Source organism: Salmo trutta, chromosome 3 (genome assembly GCF_901001165.1).
Source record: "Salmo trutta chromosome 3, fSalTru1.1, whole genome shotgun sequence".
NCBI classification, from domain to species: domain Eukaryota; kingdom Metazoa; phylum Chordata; class Actinopteri; order Salmoniformes; family Salmonidae; genus Salmo; species Salmo trutta.
This window is the reverse complement of record NC_042959.1, coordinates 43,997,590-44,013,648: the sequence shown is the minus strand read 5'-3', so window position 1 is coordinate 44,013,648 and position 16,059 is coordinate 43,997,590. Positions and strand designations below refer to the sequence as shown.

Genomic DNA, 16,059 nt, shown 5'->3' with positions numbered 1-16,059 from the left:
TGAAGGGGAAAAGGCATTATTGTGCCCTCTTCACGACTTTCTTGGTGTGTTTGGCTCCATGATAGTTTGTTGGTGATGTGGACACCAAGGAACCCTGTCGATGTGATTGGGGGCGTGTTTGGCCCTCCTCTTCCAGTAAGCAGGCAGCAGAGCTCTGTAGCGCTGACTCAGGGCCAAGAAGGACAAACTGCCAGCCAGGCCTGCAGTCAGTCACAGTGAATCAGCAGCAGACTCTATCTGACTGTTTGATCTGTGAGTCAGCACAAAGCTAAGTGCCAGCCAGCCGCACTGTTGTTCAGTTGGCCTTCAATTACTCTAGCTGATCTCTCTCTCTCTTCTCTCTCTCACTCTGTCAGTATGTCTCTGCGTCTCTCCATGTCTTCATACACACAAGCATCCACACGCATGCACCAGCACGGATCAAGGTCCAGATAGAACAGCTTCACATGCACATCCACATAATCTTTCCTTATCTCAAATTTATGGACAGCAATATGTTACAGTTGAACAGGCACAAGCAAGTAGAAACAGAAGGACAACAGCCTGTTGTCATTGCAGAGACAATATGAGTGCTGACACACAAAGGACTTATCTGGTTTCATATTCTTGCACATTTTGAAACTCTTGATGTCTTGTTAAATGTGATTGTAAAACTAATTGGACTAATATGGAAGAGTAAAGACTTACTCTAGAGGCAAGCACTATAAACATAAAAAGATGTACAGTATGGAATAGGCCTATGCTATTAAATCACATGATAAAGCTATGAAATTATTTAGGAACATGTAAATGGTGCAGGAGTGATTCAGTGTGCAAAGTAGAACTGACCACTTCCCTAATCCTGAGTATACAACTCGCCAATGTCCAGTCTCTTGACAACAAGGTAGATGAAATTCGAGCAAGCGTTGCCTTCCAGAGAGACATAAGAGATTGTCAAATTCTCTGTTTCACAGAAACATGGCTCTCTCGGGATATGTTGTCGTAATCGGTTCAGCCACCAGGCTTCTCCATACATTGCGCCGACAGAGATAAACACCTCTCTGGGAAGAGGAAGGGCGGGGGTGTACGCTTCATGATTAACTACTCATGGTGTAATCATAACAACATACTCAAGTCCTTCTGCTCACCTGACCTAGAATTCCTAACAATAAAATTTCAGCCATATTACCTCCCAAGAAAATTCTCATCATTTATCGTCACAGCTGTCTACATTCCCCCTCAAGCAGATGATACAGTTTAGCTTCCTTCCCTCTTCTCGCCCCTACCTGGGCTCGAACCAGGGACCCTCTGCACACATCAACAAAATCCACCCACGAAGCATCATTACCATCGCACCACAAAAACCTCGGCCCTTGCAGAGCAAGGGGAACAACTACTTCAAGATCTCAGAGTGAGTGACGTCACCGATTTGAAACGCTATTAGCGCGCACCACCGCTAACTAGCTAGCCATTTCACATCGGTTACACAGACACCAAGACGGCCCTCAAGGAACTTCACAGGACTCTATGCAAACTGGAAACCATATATCTTGAGTCTGCATTTATTATAGCTGGGGATTTTAACAAAGCAAATTTGAGAACAAGGCTACCTAAATTCTATCAGCATATTGATTGCACTACGCCCGGGGGTAATACACTCGATTACTGCTACTCTAACTTCCGCAAAGTGTACAAAGCCCTCCCCCGCCCTCCCTTCGGCAAATCCAACCACGACGCCATCTTGCTCCTACTGTCTTATAGGCAGAAACTCAAACAGGATGTACCAGTGACTAGAACCATTCAACGCTGGTCTGACCAATCGGAATCCTTGCTTCAAGATTGTTTTGATCACACGGACTGGCATATGTTCCGGTCAGCCTCAGATAACAACATTGATCTATACACTGACTCAGTGAGTGAGTTTATAAAGAAGTGCATTGGAGATGTTGTACCCACTGTGACTTAAAACCTACCCTAACCAGAAACCGTGGATGGCGGCATTCGTGCAAAACTGAAAGCGCGAACCACCTCATTTAACCATGGAAAGAGGTCTGGGAATATGGCTGAAAATAAACAGTGTTTTATGCTCCCACTCACCCTCTCTGGTGCTCGAGGGTGCCAGGCTGACCTTCATTACACACACCTGTCACCATCATTACACGCATCAGCGCTCATTGGACTCACCTGGACTCCTGCACGTTGTTGATTGGCCCCTCTATATCTGTCTGTTCCTCAGTTTTGTTCACCGTGTCAGCATTATTGTCATAATGTTGTTTTGTTCCCCCGTCCAGACGCTGTTCTTGTTTTGTTTGATAATCCGTTTTCCATGAAATGTTCACTCCCTGTACTTGCTTCTTGTCTCCAGCGTTGGTCTTTACAGGAATTTAAATGGAATTAACCCTAACCCTGGTAAGAAACCAAGGTAAAAAAAACTCTAAACTGCATTCACAGTGTACATACAGAACCATTCAAAAGTTTGGACACACCTACTCATTCCAGTGTTTTTCTTTATTTTTTACTATTTTCTACATTGTAGAACATAACATACACAACACTATGAAATAACACATATGGAATCATGTAGTAACCAAAAAAGTGTTAAACAAATCAAAATATATTTTGAGATTCTTCAAAAGTAGCTACCCATTGCTTTGATGACAGCTTTGCACACTCTTGGCATTCTCTCAACCAGCTTCATGAGGTAGTCACCTGGAATGCATTTCAATTAACAGGTGTGCCCTGTTAAAAGTTAATTCATGGAATTTCTTTCCTTCTTAATGGGTTTGAGCCAATCAGTTGTGTTATGACAAGACAGGGGTGATAAACAGAAGATAACCCTATTATGGCAAGAACAGCTCAAAAAACGAAAGAGAAACGACAGTCCATCATTACTTTGAGACATGAAGGTCAGTCAATGCGGAAAATTTCAAGACCTTTACAGTATCTTCATGTGCAGTTGCAAAAACCATCAAGCGCTATGACGAAACTGGCTCTCATGAGTTACCTCTGCTGCAGAGGATACGTTCATTAGAGTTACCAGCCTCAGAAATTACAGCCCAAATAATTGCTTCCCAGAATTCAACAGACTCATCTCAACATCAAATGTTCAAAGGAGACTGCGTGAATCAGGCCTTCATGGTCGAATTGCTGCAAAGAAACCACTACTAAAGGAAGACAATAATAAGAAGAGACTTGCTTGAGCCAAGAAATACAAGCAATAGACATTAGATCAGTGGAACTTTGTCCTTTTGACTGGTACTGTATATATATGTATATAAATGTTTGAACAGTAGTGTGTGTATATATGTATATATATATATACACACACTACTGTTCAAACGTTTGGGGGTCACTTAGAAATGTCCTTGTTTTTGAAAACCAAATTTGCCAAGTTTCTTGGCAATTTCTCGCATGGAATAGCCTTAATTTCTCAGAACAAGAATAGACTGACGAGTTTCAGAAGAAAGGCCTTTGTTTCTGGCCATTTTGAGCCTGTAATCGAACCCACAAATGCTGATGCTCCAGATACTCAACTAGTCTAAAGAAGGCCAGTATGATTGCTTCTTTAATCAGAACAACAGTTTTCAGCTATGCTAACATAATTGCAAAAGGGTTTTCTAATGATCAATTAGCCTTTTAAAATGATAAACTTGGATTAGCGAACAGAGCGTGCCATTGGAACACAGGAGTGATGGTTGCTGATAATGGGCCTCTGTTCGCCTATTTTTTTAATCCTTTATTTAACTAGGCAAGTCAGTTAAGAACAAATTCTTATTTTCAATGACGGCCTCGGAACAGTGGGTTAACTGCCTTGTTCAGGGGCAGAACGACAGATTTGTACTTTGTCAGCTCGGGGATTCAAACTTGCAACCTTTCGGTTACAAGCCCAATGCTCTAACCACTAGGCTACCCTGCCGCCCCTATGCAGATATTCCATAGAAAAAATCAGCCATTTCCAGCTACAATAGTCATTTACAACATTTACACTGTATTTCTGATCAATTTGATGTTATTGTAATGGACAATAAAACATTAAGGACATTTCTAAGTGACCCCAAACTTTTGAACGGTAGTGTATATATTTTTCATTATTTTCCCCTAACCCTACTACTCCTCCCTAATTGGAGGAAACTAGTGGACAATAACACTTACGCTTCTACTTCCAGCTTATACAGTGCTTTTGGAAAGTAATTCAATTGATTTGGAAAAGCAGACACCTGTCTATATAAGGTCCCACAGTTGACAGTGCCTGTCAGAACAAAAACCAAACCATGAGGTCGAAGGAATAGTCTGCAGAGCAAGATTGTGTCAAGGCACAGAAGGGTACTTAATTAAAAATGTCTGCAGCATTAAAGGTCTCAAGGACACAGTGGCCTCCTTCATTCTTAAATGGAAGAAGTCTGGAACCACCTCCCATCTAAACGGGGGAGAAGGGCCTTGGTCAGGGAGGTGACCAAGAACTCGATGGTCACTCTGATAGAGTGCCAGAGTTCCTCTGTGGAGATGGGAGAACCTTCCAGAAGGACAACAATCTCTGCAGCATTCCATAATCAGGCGTTTATGGTAGAGTGGCCAGACGGAAGCCACTCCTAAGTAAAAGGTACATGACAGCCCGCTAAAGACTCTCAGACCATGAGAAACATGATCCTTTGGTCTGATGAAACCAATATAGAACTCTTTGGTCTTAATGCCAAGTGGCACGTCTGGAGGAAAACTGGCATCATCCATACCGTGAAGCATGGTGGTGGCAGCATCATGCTGTGTGGACGTTTTCAGCGGCAGGGACTGGGAGACGAGTCAGGATTGAGGGAAAGATGAATGGAGCAAATTACAGAGAGATCCTCGATGAAAACCTGCTCCAGAGCGTTCAGGACATCAGACAATGACCCTAAGCACACAGCCAAGACAATGCAGGAGTGGCTTCGGGACAAGTCTCTGAATGTCCTTGAGTGGCCCAGCCAGAGCCCGGACTTGAACCCGATCAAACATCTCTGGAGAGACCTGAAAATAGCTGTGCAGCAACGCTCCCCATCCAACCTGATAGAGCTTGAGAGGATCTGCAGAGAAGAATGGGAGAAGCTCCCCAAATATAGGTGTGCCCAAGAAGACTCGAGGCTGTAATCGCTGCCAAAGTAGTGAGTAAAGGGTCTGAATACTTACGTACATGTGATATTTCTGTTTTATATTTAATAAATGTGCAAAAAAATATTTTTTTTCTTTGTCATTATGGGGTATTGTGTGTAGATTGATGAGGAAAAAGGCTTTAATGTAATAAAATGTGAAAAAAGTCAAGGGGTCTGAATACTTTCTGAATGTACTGTACATACTGCTGTATATATTTATGGACACAGTATATTTTACAATAGTTATATTTTGTTTGTTTTTAGTCCCATCCTTCATTTACCCTCAGCTCCTCCCATCTATCTCTGAACACCGTCCCGTTTCTATTTGTTTTTATTACATTGTTCAACTGTGCTGTGAAGTTTCACAAAAGTTCTGGACATTTCTATTCTCATAGTTTCTACAGATTGTAAATTACAGATAAAGATTTTTGCTAAGAGTATTATTATATTATTGATCAATTGACTATGTCTTTTAAATCACCCAGCAGTGATATTTGCATAGCTAGCTCCACGTAAATGTTGCTATTCTTCAGCCATTCCTGAACCTGGGACCGAAAACAAGCTACATATGGACAGTACCAAAACAAATGATAGAATGATTTTGTCTCTTCACAGCAAAATATGCAGAGCTGGGATGGTTGTATCCTCCATATATAAAACATTCTATAATTTTGTATAATAATTTAAATGGAAAAACTAATTTTTGAATGCAGCGTCGTCTTGCGTATCAGTTGATAAACCATGTGCCATGGAATCGGTACATTGAAAGTCTCTTCCCAACTATTTTGTAATCTATATGGCACAGCTGTGCCATTTATTACTCACAATTTTCTTTAACCAATTTTGGTATTTAAAGCAGGGCCGACAGACAAGTTCCTTACTTTCTCCCCCTTCCACTTGCCCCCATTTTTGCAGTAAATCTGTAATTAGTTGGCTGTAATTTTGAGTTGAGCAAACATTTCCATATACAGTTGAAGTTGGAAGTTAACATACACCTTAGCCAAATACATTTAAACTCAGTTTTTCACAATTCCTGACATTTAATCCCAAAAATTCCCTGTTTTAGGTCAGTTAGGATCACCACTTTATTTGAAGAATGTGAAATGTCAGAATAATAGTAGAGAGAATGATTTATGTCAGCTTTTATTTATTTCATCACTTTCCCAGTGGGTCAGAAATTTACGTACAGTCAATTAGTATTTGGTAGCAATGCCTTTAAATTATTTAACTTGGGTAAAACATTTTGGGAAGCCTTTCACAAGCTTCCCACAATAAGTTGGGTGAATTTTGGCCCATTCCCCCAGACAGAGCTGGTGTAACTGAATCAGGTTTGTATGCCTCCTTGCTCGCACACGCTTTTTCAGTTCTGCCCACAAATTCTCTATAGGATTGAGGTCAGGGCTTTGTGATGGCCTCTCCAATACCTTGACTTTGTTGTCCTTAAGCCATTTTGCCACAACTTTGGAAGTAGGCTTGGGGTCATTGTCCATTTGGAAGACCCAAGCTTTAACTTCCTGACTGATGTCTTGAGATGTTGCTTCAATATATCCAGATAATTTTCCTACCTCATGATGCCATCTATTTTGGGAAGTGCACCAGTCCCTCCTGCAGCAAAGCAGGAGATTTGTTTGATGCTGCGGTGGGATGGTGTTCTTCAGCTTGCAAGCCTCCCCCTTTTTCCTCCAAACATAACGATGGTCATTATGGCCAAACAGTTCTATTTTAGTTTAATCAGACCAGGGGGCATTTCTCCAAAAAGTACGATCTTTGTCCCCATGTGCAGTTGCAAACCGTAGTCTGGCTTTTTTATGGCAGTTTTGGAGCAGTGGTTTCTTCCTTGCTGAACGGCCTTTCAGTATATAGGACTCGTTTTATTGTAGATATAGATACTTTTGTACCCGTTTCCTCCAGCATCTTCACAAGGTCCTTTGCTGTTGTTCTGGGATTGATTTGCACTTTTCGCACCAAAGTACGTTCATCTCTAGGAGACGTTCATCTCCTTCCTGAGCGGTATGACAGCTACGTGGTCCCATGGTGTTTATACTGCATACTATTGTTTGTACAGATGAACGTGGTACCTTCAGGCGTTTGGAAATTGCTTCCAAGGATGAACCAGACTTGTGGAGGTCTACAATCTTTTTTCTGAGGTCTTGGCTGATTTCTTTTGATTTTCCCATGAAGTCAAGCAAAGAGGCACTGAGTTTGAAGGTAGGCCTTGAAATACATCCACAGGTACACCTCCAATTGACTCAAATGATGTCAATTAGCCTATCAGAAGCTTCTAAAGCCAGGACATAATTTCTGGAATTTTCAAAGCTGTTTAAAGGCACAGTCAACTTAGTGTTTGTAAACTTCTGACCCACTGGAACTGTGATGCAGTGAATTATAGGTGAAATAATCTGTCTATAAACAATTTTGTCATGCACAAAGTAAATGTCCTAACCGACTTGCCAAAACTATAGTTTGTTAACAAGAAATTTGTGGAGCGATTGAACATTTTTAAATTTTCTGTATTTATTTCACCTTTATTTAACCAGGTAGGCTAGTTGAGAACAAGTTCTGATTTACAACGGCGACCTGGCCAAGATAAAGCAAAGCAGTGCGACACAGACAACACAGAGTTACACATGGAGTAAACAATAAACAAGCCAATAACACAATAAACAAGTCAATGACAGCAGAAAAAAAGAAAGTCTATATACAGTGCGTGCAAAAGGCGTGAGGAGGTAGGCAATAAATAGGCCATAGGAGCGAATAATTACAATTTAGCAGATTAAAACTGGAGTGATAAATGAGCATATGATGATGTGCAAGTAGAAATACTGGTGTGCAAAAGAGCAGAAAAGTAAATAAAAGAAAAACAGTATAGGGATGAGGTAGGTAGATTGGGTGGGCAATTTACAGATGGACTATGTACAGCTGCAGCGATCAGTTAGCAGCTCAGGTAGCTGATGTTTAAAGTTGGTGAGGGAAATAAAAGTCTCAAACTTCAGCGATTTTTGCAATTCGTTCCAGTCACTGGTAGCAGAGAACTGGAAGGAAAGGCGGCCAAATGAGGTGTTGGCTTTGGGGATGATCAGTGAGATATACCTGCTGGAACGTGTGCTACGGGTGGGTGATGTTATCGTGACCAGTGAACTGAGATAAGGCGGAGCTTTACCTAGCATAGACTTATAGACGAATATGTAGCGAGGGCCAGCCGACTAGAGCATACAGGTCGCAGTGGTGGGTGGTTTAAGGTGATTTAGTAACAAAACGGATGGCACTGTGATAGACTGCATCCAGTCTATCATAACAGCCATAGATAAAAGACAGTGCTGTGCAGCCGTTTTCATCAACATGGCTAAGGCTTTCGACTCTGTCAATCATCAAATTCTTATCAGCAGACTTCAACAGCCTTGGTTTCTCAAATGACGGCCTCGCCTGGTTCACCAACTACTTTTCAGATAGAGTTCAGTGTGTCAAATCGGAAGACCTGTTGTCCTCACCTCTGGCAGTCTCTATCGGGTGCCACATGGTTCAATTCTCGGGCCTACTCTTTTCTCGGGATATATCAATGATGTCGCTTTTGCTGCTGGTGATTCTCTGATCCACCTCTACGCAGACAACACCATTCTGTATACATCGGGCCCTTCCTTGGACACTGGGTTAACAAACTTCCAAATGAGCTTCAATGCCATACAACACTCCCTCCGTGGCCTCCAACTGCTCTTAAATGCTAGTAAAACTAAATGCATCCTCTTCAACCGATTGCTACCGGCACCTGCCCACCCGCCCAGCATCACTACTCTGGACGGTTCTGACTTAGAATATGTGGACAACTACAAATACCTATGTGTCTGGTTAGACTGTAAACTATCCTTCCAGACTCACAATAAGCATGTCCAATCCAAAATTAAATCTAGAATCAACTTCCTATTTCGCAACAAAGCATCCTTCACTCATGCTGCCAAACATACCCTCGTAAAACTGACTATCGATCCTTGACTTCGGCGATGTCATTTACAAAATAGCCTCCAACACTACTCGGAAAATTGGACGTAGTCTATCACAGTGCCATCTGTTTTGTAACCAAAGCCCCATATACTACCCACCACTGTGACCTGTATGCTCTCGTTGGCTCGCTACATATTCGTCGCCAAACCCACTGGCTCCAGGTCATCTATAAGTCTTTGCTAGGTAAAGCCCCACCTTATCTCAGCTCACTGGTCACCATAGCAACACCCACCCGTAGCACGCGCTCCAGCAGGTATATTTTACTGGTCATCCCCAAAGCCAACACCTTCTTCGGTCGCCTTTCCTTCCAGTTCTCTGCTGCCAATGACTGGAACGAATTGCAAAATTCACTGAAGCTGGAGACTTATATCTCCCTCACTAACTTTAAGCATCAGCTGTCAGAGCAGCTTACCGATCACTGTACCTGTACACAGCCCATCTGTAAGTAGCACACCCAACTACCTCATCCCCATATTGTTGTTATTATTATTTTTGCTCTTTTGCACCCCAGTATCTCTACTTGCACATCATCATCTGCACATCTATCACTCCAGTGTTAATGCTAAATTGTAATTATTTCACCCCCATGGCCTATTTATTGCCTTACCTCCCTAACCTTACTACATATGCACACACTGTACATAGATTTTTCTATTGTGTTTTTTGACTGTACATTTGTTTATCCCATGTGTAACTCTTTGTTGTTGTTTTTGTCGCACTGCTTTGCTTTATCTTGGCCAAGTCGCAGTTGTAAATGAGAACCTGTTCTTAACTGGCCTACCTGGTTAAATAAAGGTTAAATAGAAAATAAATAAAAGACTTAAAGGCTTTATTTGCATCAAGAAGTTCCTCCTCTGTAATTTGGCCTTCACATGAGTCTTTCTGTACAGCCGTTAACTTGACATTATTAATTGAAAACAAATCCTTACAATTAACTATGGTTTGTGGAGATGGAGGAGACTGAAATGAAAACATATGCTTAAAGTACTTTGCTTCCTCTTTCAACATATTTTTTGGTGAATCATGGGTAACAAGTTTCAGTAAATTATTTTTGGTAGCATTGAAATGTTGAACATAAAAAAAATATTTGGTGTATTTTTCCCCATATTTCATCCAGATCGCTTTATTTTTATAATATAGTACACTTTATCGTTCTTAAATAAGTTACTCAATTACTTTTATTCTGTGCTTCTATAGTAAGTTTTTATTGCTATCTATCTATACTGTAAATTCCTCGATTGTCACAACCTGATCAGGCTCACCTGTCCTCGTTATTGTCTCCACCCCCTCCAGGTGTCACTTGTTTTCCCAGTGTATTTATCCCTGTGTTTCCTGTCTCTCTGTGCCAGTTCGTCTTGTATGTTTCCAAATCAACCAGCGGTTTTCCCGTTCACCTTTTTCTAGTCCTCCTGGTTTTGACCTTTGCCTGTTTCTGGACTTTGTAGCCGCCTGCTTGACCACGAGCCTTTCTGCCACTCTGTACCTCCTGGACTCTGATCTGGTTTTGACCTTTTTGCCTGTCCACGACCATTCTCTTGCCTACCCCTTTGGATTAAAAAACATTGTAAGACTCCAACCATCTGCCTCCTGTGTCAGCATCTGGGTCTCGCCTTGTGTCATGATATCTATTTCCTTTGTTAATGAATTATTTTGACCTAAATTGCTTTTGTTTTAAATATGAATATTGAATTGCATTGCCTCTAAAGGCACATTTTTTAAAACTCTCTCACAATAAGGGGATCTGCTGTACCTATATGTTGGAAAAAGCGAGTTATAAATGATTCTGTCCTTTGGAAAAAAATAAGATGCCATCCAATAGGCTTTGATAAAATGTCCACTAAAGTAAATAGTTGCAATAAGGAATGAAGGAGTCTTATCCTAGCAATAAAATAGTATTGGTGTTAATGAATGTAGACTAACTTCATTCCTCACGGTAGGTAGACTGATCTGTTGCTCTCATGCTCATCGTTCTGTGTTGTCACTGGGAGAGCATTCAACGGCGCATCCACTTGTTGACCTGTGTTCACAACAGAGTTCAGGGTTACTGTACGCTATTTAAAGAGGGAGGCAACATGGCACACGGTTTAGTCAAACGGGAATCAGTCGAGAGTGAGATGCATAAACCCGAAGACCAAAGTAAGATCTTTGTTTATACGAAGAAGAGGGGGTATGACGTTACACGTAACCCCTACCTGAACAAGGTAACCAAAACAAGTGCTTTTTGTGTTTACTTTGTACGTTTATTTCCTAAACGAAGTATTAGCTTTAGCCTACATGTTTAGGAGTATCGGCTTCAGAGCAGGCTATATTTAGATTTAAAGGAGCACAATGCCCCTCGAAGCGGTTTAAATGAAGTTGTTCCACTCTCGCCTTTGCGTTTTTTTCTAGTAGCCCCTAACTACAAGAAATGACGCGAAAGCACATCCTCCCCGCGTAATACCCATTACACAAGTTCAGCTTTTCAAATATTAAATGACAGCCAGCCCACTGTGGATGATTGAGACTTGTGAATTTAAGATTAACGAGCTAACAATATATTTTCATTTGGCGAGAGGAAGAACTAAAGTCGGTCAGCTGCTAACCTTCGCAGTTGCATGAGTGGGATGAAGCTATGGAAGCATATGTCCACCCTCGACTTGCTTGTCAGACTTCGAAAAACTCTTCCAGTTTGTCACAGGCTGCCACTTTAGGAATATGTTTTCAAAATAGCACAGAGAGGCTGGCACAACGGTTAACGAAATTAGCCAAAGGGTCAGGAGATAGCTTTGCTAGGCTGCAAAGCATAGTCATTGTGTCAGAGTTTGATTGTGGTAACCGAGGGCGCTTTCTAGTGTTTTTCTTGGTCGCACGAGCCACGCCTCCCCTATAGATTTTCGGTCACAGGCTAGTGAGGCTACATGTTGTTCGTCAACGTGTGGGAGAGTGACAGCTTACTATCCCTGTCCATGGTTCTGATCAGGTCATCACGATGAGTGCAAATTGTGGGCCATCTGTCAACAGAAAAAAACAAAACTGTTTAATTAGACATTTGTAGTGTACTGAAGTCAGAAAAACGAATTGCCTGTTGAACTCTCCATTCTTGTTGTATTGCCGTTGTCCATTAATTGGGACCGATTGGGGCAACCAGCTCTTAGAGCATTTCATATTAGTCTGTGGGTAAATCCGAGACACTCCATTTATTATGATATGTTACATTTCGTATGGTATGTATTCATTTGTGGATGTCCATCACCCATTTCATATGATATGTTATGAATTACAATTTGTATTATATATTACAAATTTGCAAAACTTACAAATTCTAGCTGGCTAACGTTAGCTAGGCCAGGGGTTAGGGTTAAGTTTAGGAGTTAGGTTAAAGGGTTAAGGTTAGGGGAAGGGTTAGCTAACATGCTAAGTAGTTGCAAGTAGCTCAAAAGTACTATGCAGTTGAATAGTTCTAATTAGCTGAAATGCTAAAGCTGTCCGTGATGGGATTCGAACTCGCAACCTTTGGGTTGCTAGACATTGGTGTTATATTGCTGACCAACCACCCTACTTTCATTTTTGCCTTATTAAGTAACCATCTTTTTTTTGGAATGACCCCTGCTATATTCCCCAACTTTGGTCTCAAAATGTCTCTCTGATTGCCTTGAAGCACAGCATGACGCCATTCAGCAGCAGAGGTCTTTGGGTGAAAGCTCTCCCTTATCTAATAAAGAGTGGCATTTACTACTGTTGAAAGGGCTGCCAGGGTCCTTGTCCCTACCTAGCTGCTGATAAGTCAGTCAGTGCAGTTCAAACATCCTGCCTCCTGGAGGGGGGGACGGGGGGGACGGGGGACGGGGACGGAAGGCCCCACTGCTTACACAGAGCCCAGTTTGTCAGGCTGGTCTTAGAGTCCACTCCTCTAAGACCAGCTCTCACACAAGGAGTGCATGCACAGGTGTTTGTGTGCGTGCATGCATGTGTGTGTGCAATGTGACAGAAAATTAGCTCACTATTTTTTTATTAATGTGTAATGTGCCCTACCGCATGATGGTTTTGAGTCTTTTTTTACACAGTGAATGTGGCTGGCTGCATAGTGGAGTATGATTAGGCTTTGCTTTGTGTTGTACAGTTCCATACCTACATTTATTGTTAATCCAATAAGAAAGGGGTTTTGTCAAGGGTAGCATATGTGATATTGGTCACTGGGAGCACTGCATCTGCCATGAATCTGATTCTAAGCCCCAATCATTGATAGACTAAAAGCTTGAGCCAGGTTCTTGCTTCTGCTGTTTTAACTCAAGTTGCTCATGTCAGCTCTGAACCCTGTCTAAATTGTTTGTTTACGTCAAGTAAAAGGGTTGTTTACATTAAATACAAATTTTAGTCAGATAGCAGACACTCTTATCCAGAGCGACGTACCGGAGCAATTGCTCAAGGGCACATCGATGGATCTTTCATCTAGTCAGCTCAGGTATTCGAGCCAGCAACCTTTCAGTTACTGGCCCAATGCTCTTACCAACTAGGCTACCTGCCGCACATCCCAGTTTGCACACAAGTGGTTTGAATGGACCGTCTGTACAAGAGAGCTATTAGCCCTTCAGTGCAAGCTTGAATTTGAAATTGCAATTGGACAGTGAATTTGACAAGTTGATTGGTCAGACAAACACAGTGAATTTGATTCTTGAATGGCATTGAATGTTGAAATTCCAGAAGGAATGGCTAGGATATTTGATTTGAGTTGCACAACTTCTCAAGCATGCTTCACTAGGTGCAAACCACAAAGACACGTGTCAGCACAACAATATTTTATTTGGGTGGCCATATTGGATTTGGTCACATGAACTAGGCTATGAGCTATAGACCTAGAGACCCTGGCTGGTCTATCCATTATTTCTATGCTCATCCCTCTGTGTCTGAGTTTTTCATGTTACTTCTATGTATCCTGTCGTAATGAGCTCGCTAGAGCATGTGTTATTGCTTTGTTTTGGAGAAGACTGGGGGTTTAATGAGATTAATTAAGAGAAACTGCTTTCAAACTGCTTTAAATTGGGAGTCATTGGAGACGGAGTGCAGCAACCTATTTATTTAACTCTCCTTCTACAGTAAACGTGCTTCGTCTGGAAAACGTTAAGTTAGGCCTAATACACCAAAAGACTGTGAGGACCAAAGTACAGGCTTAATAGTCAGTGTGAGTAAAAAATTGGTCTATTTGCATCAGTCAAAGAAGGCTAATATGGGTTTCTCTCTTTGTCAATTGATAATAACCGAGATTGTCCTTTACAAGAGATGGGCTAATCTTTTAAAGAACGTTTCTTTTTCTATAAGTAGGGCTAAACCACAATTATTTTTGACTGCCAGCAGTCAATGAAGTATAAGCACTAAGTGCAAAGACACTGAGATTGCCTTCTTGAATGGTCCAGCTTTGGTTTGGTATGATCTACCTGATACCCTCATAAGTCAAGTCGAAACTGACGTTGGCACACACTTAAACACACAAGTGCACAGAGGAGAGGAGGAGAAAAAGGCTTTTTATGCAGCGGGGTGAACCATTCACTGTCAACCTTGTCCATGAACCAGCAGGAGGAAATTAGAGGAGAAAGTAGGAAATGCCTGCTAAAGCATGTTCTGCTTCTCAACAACAGGCAGCCTTCTGTGGGCCCAGCAGTGGGACATTGTTGCCCTCTCCTGGGTTCAGCACACCCTGGGGATATGTGTTTACCTCCCTCACCTGATCCACTTCAGCCTCAGCCTCAGAAGCCAGTGAGAAGTACAACACACTAATTGATGCTGAGGGACGGAGGTTGCTAAAAGCGGTGTGTCCTCACATCTGCAAGAGTCAATTTTGTTTTCATCCCCCTCCACTCACTCTCCATTCACCTTGTACCCCTCCTTTCTCGCTCAACACTCACTCCGCCCCTTTGAAAAGGTGGAACAGGATATTATAGGTGTGTTTTCTGTGTGCACACCACGCAATAAAGAAATAAAGTGGGGAGCGAGGCAAAGAAAGGGGTCTCTGTGGGGAGGAAGAGAGAGCTGGCCGGACTCCACAGACGTCCTCTGTCTCTCTGGGTTGATCAGGTATTAATGAGAAGCCTGTGTGAATCCCAGGCTCCCAGGCCACACTGCAGCCCTCTGATGCTTGCTGGGCTGCCACGAAACGCTGGCATGAAAAACAACAAGAAGTGAAACACTCTCTCTGAGCGCCCTATCAGGGATTGTGTTTCACCTCAAACACAGAGGTAGTGGAGCGCAGGTGATCCAACAGATGCCCATTCAGTCAGTCTTTGTGTGCTAACTAGGCTAACCCTGTGCCGAGTTTGGTCACGGTATGGATGGACACTTTGCCTTTAGCATTCATTAGAGGGTCAGGGTGGCATCAATGAAGACCTTGAATTGGGACAGTCCTCTGACATCTCTGGATGTTAAGGAAGATGGCTCTCCTCAGAAGACCCCTATGATGCACAGAAGATTTTCAGCTGTTCATCATGGATTGGTATTCAATTTCACCAAAATAGTGTGGAATGGTGCAAAATTCAACCTGGCATCAACTTTCAACTCTCCAGAAAATGGAGATCCCTTGATTAAGCAGTAATATGCAGTTTGAGGTTTAAATAGCTGGTGTTATGTAACATTTCAGCCCAAAATCAAACTGTGGTCTTCACCAGAACAGCAATTGGATACCCCATTTGTAACCACAGGCTCCACATTTGTATTTATTATGGATCCCCATTAGATACTCTTCCTGGGGTCCAGCAAAATTAAGACAGTTTATACAATTTTAAAAACATTACAATACATTCACAGATTTCACAACACACTGTGTGCCCTCAGGCCCCTACTCCACCACTACCACATATCTACAGTACTAAATTCATGTGTATGTGTGTGAATAGTGCGTATGTTATTGTGTGTGTATGCATGTCTGTGCCTATGTTTGTTGCTTCACAGTCCCCGCTGTTTCATAAAGTGTTTTTTTTCTTTGTTTTTTAAA

General features: G+C 42.0%; 2 protein-coding genes across 3 annotated transcripts in view; one reads left to right on the top strand and one right to left on the bottom strand.

Moving 5' to 3' along the window:
* The window catches only part of LOC115175846 (inactive serine protease 35), a 48,795-nt gene extending 36,891 nt beyond the window's left edge, over positions 1 to 11,904 (bottom strand). Inside the window, exons 1-2 of one of the 2 annotated variants that reach the window (XM_029735413.1) lie at positions 11,681 to 11,904; positions 11,019 to 11,115 (exon numbers count right to left, since the gene is read on the bottom strand). In XM_029735413.1, coding sequence (XP_029591273.1) covers positions 11,019 to 11,023 — 5 coding nt within the window. In that variant the 5' untranslated portion in view covers positions 11,024 to 11,115; positions 11,681 to 11,904. The remainder of the gene's footprint in view (positions 1 to 11,018; positions 11,116 to 11,680) is intronic. The other variant, XM_029735406.1, reaches the window with a different exon arrangement.
* The window catches only part of LOC115175839 (NADP-dependent malic enzyme-like), a 141,148-nt gene continuing 136,219 nt past the window's right edge, over positions 11,131 to 16,059 (top strand). The window contains exon 1 of the mRNA XM_029735395.1: positions 11,131 to 11,299. Coding sequence (XP_029591255.1) covers positions 11,171 to 11,299 — 129 coding nt within the window. The 5' untranslated portion in view covers positions 11,131 to 11,170. The remainder of the gene's footprint in view (positions 11,300 to 16,059) is intronic.